Source organism: Trachurus japonicus, unplaced genomic scaffold (assembly GCF_045865225.1).
Source record: "Trachurus japonicus isolate A0001 unplaced genomic scaffold, Traja_1.0 AP030197.1".
NCBI classification, from domain to species: Eukaryota; Metazoa; Chordata; class Actinopteri; order Carangiformes; family Carangidae; genus Trachurus; species Trachurus japonicus.
In genome coordinates, this window is record NW_028220330.1 from 2,764 (window position 1) to 13,625 (window position 10,862).

General features: G+C 41.1%; 1 protein-coding gene across 1 annotated transcript; it reads left to right on the forward strand.

Moving 5' to 3' along the window:
• Nucleotides 1–246: 246 nt before the first annotated feature.
• LOC146960597 (GTPase IMAP family member 8-like) lies at nucleotides 247–10,244 on the forward strand (the record flags this gene model as incomplete). Its single annotated transcript, XM_085772244.1, has 2 exons — nucleotides 247–1,075; nucleotides 9,498–10,244. Coding segments are annotated over exons 1-2 (1,576 nt in total), but the record flags the coding sequence as incomplete, so codon positions are not given.
• Between the last annotated feature and the right edge of the window lie 618 nt (nucleotides 10,245–10,862).

Consider the following 10,862-nt stretch of genomic DNA (forward strand, 5'->3'; position numbering starts at 1 on the left):
AAACCTCATCCGTATTGTTCTCATTAAAATTACGTGATGATTATAAGTCATCACGGTCAATGTCTATCAACCATATGCTATCAACAATACAGTAACGGTGGAATGGAGTGTCATGGCGACACCCAGCGCCATTCTCTGGAAAGTGGTGGATATAGGTTCTGATTATGGAATGGTCATTCAATTTAGTTTGTTTTTACAACATCATTAATATGTTTGTGAAATTCTCCAACAGGTGATGACGAGATGATGGCGGAGGAGGAACCAGAGGAACCAGAGCAACCCAGCCTCAGGATTGTGCTTATTGGGAAAACAGGAGCTGGAAAAAGTGCAACAGGAAATACCATATTAGGGAAAAAGGTTTTTACATCTAAAACGGGTTCTTCCACAGTGACAGCAGAGTGCACAAAGGAAACAGGAGTGTTTGAAAACACTGACGGAGTGCGTGAAACACTGACAGTGGTTGATAATCCAGGTCTGTTTGACCCTGTTAAACCCCAACAGGAGGTGATGGAAGAAATCACTAAATCCATCTCAAAGGCTGCTCCAGGGCCACACGTGTTCCTGTTCGTGCTCCAGGTGGGCAGGTTCACAAATGAAGAAAACGAAACAATGAAAAACTTTCTGAAGGTGTTTGGAGAAAAGGCAACATCTTACACCATGGCCTTATTCACCCATGGAGATGATCTGGAGGAAGATGGAGTTTCTATAGAAGATGTAGTTGATGGAAACAAAGATCTCAACGCCTTCGTCAAACAGTGCCTTGGTGGATACCACGTTTTCAACAACAGAGAAAAAGATGAGGAAAAAAGGAAATCTCAGGTTCATGAGCTTCTGCAGGAGATCAAGACCATGGTTGAGAACAACAAGAGTAGACACTACACCAATACACTACTAGAAGAGGCTGAGAGAGCCATAAAAAAGGAGATGGAACTCCTTCGAAGAGAAAATCCCGATATGAAACGTGAAGAGGCCAGAAGAAGAGCAGAAGAAGATAATGATCTTATACGAGCAGTACTGAAGACTTTTTTTGCTGCTGTTGGAGGAGCTGGTGGAGGAGCTGCTGGATTAGCTTCTGGTGGAGCAGCTTTTGGAACAGTAGCGGGTCCACTAGGAATGGCAGTGGGAGCTCTCGTGGGAGTTGTGATTGGGGTTGTAGTGATAGCAGCTATAAATAAAACAAAGGAGAAGAAGAAGAAGAAAAAGGAGAAGAAGAAGAATCCACAGTGATAGTAATTAGTTCCTGAGGAACGTAGGAGTGTCAGGGCCAAAGTTGAAGAAGGCTTTCAAGGAGCTGGCAGAAGAGGCAGAAAGAGTGAGCTTTTGGCTCTGGTTGAAAAGAAAGGACATGGCGTGGGGAAAACAAGGGTCCTAGGGGAGGCTGCAGGGGGCGGTAGGGAGACGTCCCTTTTAAAAAAAAATATATATATTTTTTTTTTTGTTTACATGTGTTTATATCTAATTATTTCAGCCAGTAGATTTATTTAGTCAGACATTAATGCTCATGTCCACAGTTACGTTATTTGTTTATGTTTATGAGAATGAAGGGAGGACCAATCCCAACGTTGTTTATTTCCTACTGATGATAGTACTCCATGATAAGCAAATCTCATTGCAGGTATAAAACTTTAAACCGTTAGTATGGTGTCTTCTGGTTATCTACATCATATATTCTTCTGCCTTATTCCTTAATAAATCAATTACTTTACACTGTTTTGTGTTTTCTTTTGTTTTAGTAAAATTTATTTGAGATCATTGGGCCTAATATGCAATATTTCCCAAAAATTAGGTGTAGAGTGGATCACTCCATATGAGGTTATTAGAGCCTTGAATATGTCAACAATTGATACAGTAACAACATTGATTTTGATGCATGATTATTTTTGGAGCTATAACTACAGCTAAAACGTACACTTTTATACTAACGGTCCTTGTCATATAAATGCCACAAATAGGCAATATACATTAAAAAAAATAACTGCATCAAATTTTTTCACAAACTTCAGACGTAACTGTAGATATGAAGTTTTATATTATTTTTTCTATATTTTGTATGTTTTTGTAGAGATTTGTATGGAGATACCATACAAGTGGGAGATAGGAGTCTGTTTATAAACACCAAAGTAAACAAAGCATATATGGCCTTTGATGAGGATCCAAATAATATGCCTAAATAGCAGGTTTCAGTGAAGGCCTAGTTCTCTGGTGGTTTAGGGAGAACGCTAGTGGTGGAAGGGGACCTAAAACCTTTTTTCCCTTTAATTTGAAGGTAGAGGTTTAGATTAATTCGGTATTTATGGGAAAAACATTATAATATGTCAGGATTGCAGTATATCAAAAATTATGTGTTTATAATGGGAATCAATGGGCCCAGATTGGGCATGAAGGTAAGTGTATAGGCACAATGTATATCTCCGATTCTATAGACGAATTCGGAGAACGTTTTGTGTATGCCGCCATCTTGCGGCGGCGCCATTGCTGCGGTGACATGTGTCAGTCATAGTAAACTGATTCTCTATGACAGCATCATAAATAGGCTGCATTTGTGATGTTTAGTGCCCCCCAGTAACTGATTAAGGTATCTTACATGAATACCAATATTCATTTAGTAATTAATCATTTGTTTGAGCGATTAGCAGGAAAGATTAGAGTAACAGGGAGATAAGAGACTGTATCATAAACGATATAACATACCGGTACGTTATGCGTGCTGACGTTAGCAAGCCAGCAGCGGGATATTTAATCATGTGGACAGGCTACATGAATAAGATTATAAAAACAACAACAACTTTTGCTTTGTTTTAGATATTCAAGAATATTTTATTGACCAGCTGGCCTCCGATGATCAGAAAAAACGTCAATTACAGGTCTCTGATTTATGGTCAAAATTACCTGAGCTCCGGATGGGTCGGACATATTTTACACCGGCTTTTAGACGACCATGATCACATCATATTGAAGGGATCAGTGAGACATTCACAGACTGTCCACACGATGTGAAGGTAACGGTGAGAAGGGAGGGTAGCCAGGTTGTACAGGTCAGCTGTGACTGCGTCGCTGGCGGCTGCTGCTGCTGCTGCTGCTGCTGCTGACACGCTGTACGTAACGTTACGGTCTAAACACGGACACTCCTCCTGAAGTAAGGGGCTGTGTTTTGCTGATATTAGAGCAGTCGAGGACGGCACATGTCCTCCCAGCCTTCCTGGACATGTTCGCAGAAGAGAAAGGGAAGAGAAAAGGTCCACTTGCATTCAAATGCCCGCTTCGCGCACAGAGCCAACAGCTGCCTGACTGTGTGAGTTGTCACCGCAGTAATGGCGGCCGTTCGATTTCCGGTGACGTCGCCGAATCAGTCTATACACCGTGCAGCAAAGGGGATCTAGAATTTTAAGGATAACTATAAAACACTCTTTTACATCAGTCCCCACACACCAAAACCATTTTTATGGTTTTCAGCTTTTTTTATTGCAGTGCAATCTGCAAGGTAAGAAACCAGGCCTCTTTCAATGGAGGCCTGGTTCTCTTGGGGTTTAGGGAGGTCACCTGACCCAAATCCTGTTTTCCCTTTATTTTGAAGGCAAAGGTTTAGATTTATTAGGTTTTCATGGAAAAAGCATTATCATATGTCAGGATTACAGTACCTCGTTACATCACGAAGCGTGATACCAAACACTTTAATGAACAGGGTTACAGATATGATCTAAATGTTGCTGATTGGAGCAGGGTCTCCTTAATACCTGACGTTGAATTAGCCTGGTCTTATTTTGTCGATTTACTCATGTCAATCATTGATAAACATGCCCCCTACAAAAGGTATAGGGTAAAGGGCAGGGAAAATCCATGGTTCTCTGACGAGTTGGCTAGTTTAATTCGTGAGAGAAATTATTATTGGGCAAAAGCAAGAAAGTCAAATGTGGAAGCTCACTGGACCACTTTTAGATGCTTAAGGAATAAATGTACTGCCTTAGTTAAGAAGGCCAAATCGAACTATTATCTTGCTCTAACAGCCAAAAACTTAAATAACCCTCAGAAATTCTGGCGGACTATTAAATCTTTATCTCCAAAGAACTCCTCTAGTCTCCCAACTTGTATTGTGTCTGAGTCGGCCACTATCTATGACAAAGCTGAGATGCTCAATTGTTTTAATAAGCATTTTGTGTCATCTGGTTTTCTTTTTGACAAAGAAGTTATGTCCCACACTGCAGCCCAGGCTCCACTTAGTAATGCTGAGACTCCCTTGGATACTAAATTCAACTTTAGGCCTTTCACTATTGCCGAGGTGCATAAAGCCCTTACAAAATTAGATTTTAAAAAACCAGCGGGGCCAGATAACATTGCTGTCTATTTTTTAAAAATTGCTGCGGACTTTATAGCCGAACCTTTAACCTACATTTATAACTTAACTCTAACTTGTAAGAAAATCCCTAACACCTGGAAAATGGCTCACGTTCTCCCCCTCTTAAAAGGCGGTGAACCCTCGAGCCTTAATAATTACAGGCCTATCTCAAATTTGTCACCCTTAGCCAAGATTTTAGAAAACCTGGTAAGTGATCAGTTGAAGGATTTTTTGTGTAGTAATGAAATTTTATCATGCTATCAATCTGGTTTTAGAAAATCACATAGTACAGTCACTGCTGCTACGAAAGTAGTTAATGATATTTTTATGGCCCTGGATAGCAAACAACATTGTGCTTCCCTTTTTATTGATTTCTCTAAGGCCTTTGATACTGTGGACCATAATGTTTTGCTGCATAGATTAGCTAATATAGGACTCTCTGATTCTGCTGTTAGTTGGTTTTCTAACTATCTATCGGACAGGGCTCAATGTGTTAAAGTTGATGGTTACTCCTCTGATACCCTGGCTGTCCATAAGGGGGTGCCACAAGGCTCTGTGCTCGGTCCCCTGCTTTTTACAATCTATATAAATGATTTGGGGAAAAATGTTGACAATGCAAATTTCCATTTTTATGCCGATGATACTGTGATTTATTGTTTTGGAAGCACTGTGTTGATGGCTGTAGATCACTTGCAAGCTGCTTTTAAGGAAATAGAAGCCCAACTCCGGTTCTTGAAATTGGTGCTTAATGCAGATAAAACTAAAATGATGATTTTTACTAAATCTAGAGACAAAACTAATTATCGTCCTACTTTATACACTTCTCAAGGTACCCTTATTGAGACTGTTTCTACTTTTAAATACCTAGGCATCATCCTTGATGACAATCTGTCTTTTAAACCTCATATTGAAAACCTGGTAAAGAAGCTAAAAGTGAGACTGGGCTTTTATTTCAGAAATAAATCTTGTTTTTCTTTTGTCTCTAAAAAAAGGCTTGTTGCAGCTACTTTTATTCCTTTATTGGATTATGGTGATGTACTGTACATGAATGCCTGCTCTACTTCTTTGCATATGCTGGATGCCATTTATCATTGTGCTTTAAGATACATTAGCGGCTGTAAGTCACTCACTCATCATTGTACTCTGTATGCTAAAGTAGGCTGGCTGTCTTTGTCTGCACGTAGGCTTCTGCACTGGTACATCTTCATCTATAAAGCAATTATTGGACTACTTCCCTCATACCTCTGCACCTACCTCACTCTCACATCAAACTCATCATACAGATTGCGCTCTCTGGACTTTCTATCTGCCTCCGTCCCCAGAACTCGTACTGAGTTTGGGAAGAGGGCATTCATGTACTCTGCTCCCTCTGGCTGGAACAATCTCCAAAAAACACTAAAACTACAGGCATTCATCACCCTTTCCGATTTTAAAACCAGACTTAACTGCTTTTTAATGGCAAATCATGGAGTGTGTAAATGTTTTACTGTTTAGTATTTTAGCATCACTGGATTAGCGTTCTTTTAGTGTGTATTGTTGTGCATTGTTCTGTTCTGTCTTGCCTGATTTAACATAATCTCTCTTCCTTCAGGATCCCCTGGTACAGCCTCCCCTTGTACCACACAGCCCTCCCTTCCTCCTTCTCTTCCCCCCATATCCCTGCCGGACTGTAGAATTCTGGACGTCATTCATCTTTTCTTTCTCTCTCTCTCTCTCTCTCTCTCTCTCTCTCTCTCTCTCTCTCTCTCTTTTCTCTCTCTCTCATATTTGTCCTCACTTCTTTGTGTGTATATTATCTTGTTGCTGCTTTCTTGGCCAGGCCATGCTTGTAAAAGAGATTTTTTTATCTCAAGCAATTTGCCTGGTAAAATAAAGGTTTAAATAAATACATAAAAAGTATATCGGTTTTAATGGGAGTCAATGGGACCAAATTTGGCCCTTAGGAAAACACGTACATGTAAAACGTGTATCTCCTATTCTATAGACTTTACAATACAGGGGATCTGGAATATTAAAAATCATCATAGACAGCCTAGGGAAGATTCATGAAATTAAAGCAGAAGTAAGCGATCCGGTTGTTTTGGCTAATGCTGCGTTCCAGGCAGGCTTTTGAAACCGTAAATTACAGCTTCATGTCACAACTTACGATTTTGTAGCGTTCTAGGCAACCCACTCGTGTTTTTCCGACCTGTTTTACCTGTGAAAGTCACTATAACGGCCACTCGTAACTTCCGACCCGTGAACTCGTACCAGATCGAACTGGTACGACTTCACAGGTCGGAAAAACACGAGTTACGGGCTGCCTTGAACGCACCGTAACAGTCCTCGTCCCTACGTCACCACATTCAGGCGCATCCCTTGGCTGCACACACAGCCCTGCATGCCGTTCTCTCTCCTCATTGGATAAAAACTGTAGGATACGAGAAAAGTTTTCTCCTCGGCTCAGAGCAGAGCAGAGTGACTGACAGACCTGTGTTTCAGACCAAACACTCTATGTAAGTGATTGCTGTCGGAAGATATAACTATTTAAGACTTATATTAACACAAATATATTGCTTACTTCTGCTTTAATGTACTGTGGTGTTTATGTTGGAAATTATGAATTAGTGTAGGCTATGCAGTTAGCAATGAGCTATGAGCTAGCTTCAGTAGCTCATTTTGTATTATAGATCAATCTGACATAGATGTGTTTCCTTTACAGGTCCGGACGCTGGGCCGTAAAGTGTACCCCCGCAGCCCCCGCATGCCGTGGGGGGCCCCGCTCCCGCCCGTAAAGCCAGGTTTCCACCGAATCAACGGTCTTTTTTTCACCGCAACATAGGATTCACGTCATAACAACTTCTGTATTTTGACTATTCAAACTTCCACAGTCCAGTTCTGTTCGTTTGATAGTTCAAGAGACTTTTGGATGGACAGCTCCTATCGTTCTGCTGCCCCCCCCCCCCCCCCCCCCCCCCCCCCCCCCGTACCAGCACCAGCGGACGACCACAGGGCCCCGCATGTTTACGTTAGGGCGCAGTCGGACGTCATGCTGACCTGTTGGATGACTTGGATATGCAAGTACTATACATTTTCCTCAGCAAACCAGCACAACATTTTACGGCATTACAAACTAAAACATGAACATTACAGTGGATCTTGCCGCTTCAAGACACAAGTTGCTCAGCAATCTTTTTTTTTTTTTTTTGAAACATGGATCTCACTCTGGTTTTATTGCTAAGGAATGTCAATCTGATGGACTGTCTCACAGTGTGATTTATGTACTGTATGTAATTTAAGTACATTTTTTATAGGCTATGTCTTTAGTTGTATATCATGTGTTGAAGTAGTATTTCTGTTATGCACCTAAATTTGAATTATTTTAATATGTCATTTTTCATGTTCAAAAGTATAGCCTACCAAGCCTGAACTGATTTTGTTGAAAGATGTTTGTGGTAAAATAAATACTGTTTTTATAAAAAAAAAAAAGTAATTTCTTCATGTATTCCACTCAGTCATTTTAGAAAATAAGTGATTTGAAATAATGAAATAATGCTGTTGATCATACTTAAGTTTTTGAGTGAGGTCAACTTCTACTGGAAAAAGTTACCTTGCTGCCTTAAAATTTTAAGTTGATTTAACTAAAGGGTCTTAGTTGGAACATACTTAAGTTTTTGAGTGAGGCCAACTTATACTGGAAAAAGTTACCTTGCTGCCTTAAAATTTTAAGTTGGTTAAACTTATAATTTAATGTCACCTCAACTAGGCATTTAGTTCATACAACTTAAATTTCTTTGTTAGTTGTACTTAAAATGTTATCAACTGAACTTAAAATATCAAGTTGATCCAACTGTCTGTCACTTTGGGATTAGTCATTTCAACATATTATTCTAAGTGGTAAGAACTTACATGGAAGTGCAAAGAACTAGAAATTCTTAGCTCTCTTAACTCAAAATTTTAAGGCAACAAGGTAACTCGTTTTTTTAAGTTGAGCCAACAAATTCGTTTTAACAGTGTATACTGTAGGTCAGGCATCACCAAATGGCGGACCTCGGTCCGGACCCGGACCGAGTGATGGTTCGATCCGGACCCGAGACCAATCTCTAATAATAACATTTTTTTCCGACGGGACAGCGGGCTCAGCTATAGGTCAATACGGCAGCTTCACTCAATTGAGCCAATCAGATCGTTTGTTTACCCGGTGCGGCCAGTGCGTCTGAGAGGGAAAGAGAAAGGAGACGGAGTGATGACAGCCTTGCTCCAAAATAAAAAAAAGTTGATGCTGAAGTCAAAGGCGAGCCGCTGGGCGTTTGTGGCCGCCGCCGCCTTGGTTAAGCGTGTGCGCGCGCGCGTGGGGGCCGTTCAGAAGGGTCTCTTGCGCGCACAAGCCCATTACTTTAATGTGCGCTCACAACGCCGTAGCGGTGCGACGTGCTTGTTTCCTGCTTCTCCGCCGGTGTTGTGTTGACCCCCGGTTCTCCCTCGGTCTGTAAACTTCTTCACGCGGAGCTCTGCCCCGTTTGGAAGGAGCAGGAAGCTCGTATGCGGGAAGACGTCGCTTCAGAGGTGTAGAATGTGTGTTAGAGAAACACCTATTTCAGGACTACTGACTTGTATCACCAGAACAGAACAGACATATCCTGTGATTTTCAGCCTTCCTCCATATTTAATGGAGGGGGACAATACAATGACAGTGCAGCTATCAAGATGCTTTTGACACCTTGGCCTCAAAAAAAGAAAGGAAGAAAGAAAAAAGCACCAAACAAACAAACAAACAAACAAACAAACAAACAAACAGGGAAACCCCCTTATTTATTCGGTCTTGTTCTCTTTAATTGAAATACAGGCCTTAAATTAATTTGCCTGGGAGCTACTTTTATTCATGGTAAAAAAAAAAAATTAAAAAAAGCTAGTTGTTTACTATAAAAGTGCACTATGTTAAATGTTTCCTGTGTTGAAAATTGACAATAGATATGAAAATGCACTTCGTTGGGGTAGGCTATAGCTTATATGACACCATTTGGACTTTATAAGGTTCGGACCTTTCACTTGGATGAAAGTTTAGTAACTGGACCTCAATGAATTTTAATTGAATACCCCTGCTGTAGGTTCTGATTGTGGTATGGTGATTTAATTTAGTTTGTTTTTACAACATCATTAATGTGTTTGTGAAATTCTCCAACAGAGAACGATGATATTGTGGAGTTACTGAAGGAATCAGAGGAGTCAGAGGAATCAGAGGAGTCAGAGGAACCAGGCCTCAGGATTGTGCTTATTGGGAAAACAGGAGCTGGAAAAAGTGCAACAGGAAATACCATATTAGGGAAGAAGGTTTTTACATCTAAACCAGCTTTTGCCACAGTGACAGCAAAGTGCACAAAGGAAAGAGGAGTGTTTGAAAACACTGATGGAGTGCAAACACTGACAGTGGTTGATACTCCAGGTTTGTTTGACCCTGATAAACTCCCAGAGGAGGTGATTGAAGAAATCACTAAATCCATCTCAGAGGCTGCTCCGGGGCCTCATGCCTTCCTGTTCGTGCTCCAGGTGGGCAGATTCACAAATGAAGAAAAAGAAACAGTGAAAAAGTTTCTGAAGGTGTTTGGAGAAAAGGCAACATCTTACACCATGGTCTTATTCACCCGAGGAGATGATCTGGAGGAAGATGGAGTTTCTATCGGAGATGAAATTGATAGAAACAAAGATCTCAAGGCCTTCGTCGAGCAGTGCCTTGGTGGATACCACGTTTTCAACAACAGAGAAAAAGATGAGGAAAAAAAGAAATCTCAGGTTCATGAGCTTCTGCAGGAGATCAAGACCATGGTTAAGAAGAACAAGAGTAGACACTATACCAATGCAATACTCAAAGAGGCTGAGAGAGCCATAAAAAAGGAGATGAAACTCCTTCAAAGAAAAAATCCAGATATGAAGCGTGAAGAGGCCAGAAGAAAAGCAGAAGAAGATAATGAGTTTATACGAACAGCAGTGAAGACTTTTTTTGCTCTTGCTGGGGGAGCTGGTGCAGGAGCTGGTGGAGTAGCTTCTGTAATAGAAGGTGGAGCAATTGCTGGAACGCTAGCGGGTCCACTAGGAATGGCAGTGGGAGTACTCGTGGGCGCTATGTTGGGAGTTGTACTGATAGCAGCTGTAAATAAAATACAGGAGAAGAACAAGAGAAGAGGAAGAAGAAGAAGTGACAGTGATAGTAATTAGCTATTAGGGCTGTCCCGATTCGATTCGATCGATTTAAATCGAAGCTTCAACGGCCAGGGGGGTGCGCGATCGTAACGTCTAATAACGGGGGGGGGGGGGGGGGGTGGGGGCGGTTAGTGGAATAATGAAAGTAATGGCAAACAAACACTGCATATCTCCAAAATCAGGCAGGTTTCCAGGATGCCAAGTCGCCTAATCATTTTAATGTAACAATTGCCGATGAGAACAGGTGTCAAAAAGGAAAAAAGGAACAAAACACAAAAAATCGATCACGGACTTTCATGATCGATTACCATGGCAACAAACGAAGCTTCAAATTTTTTGGGTTAGCCCTATT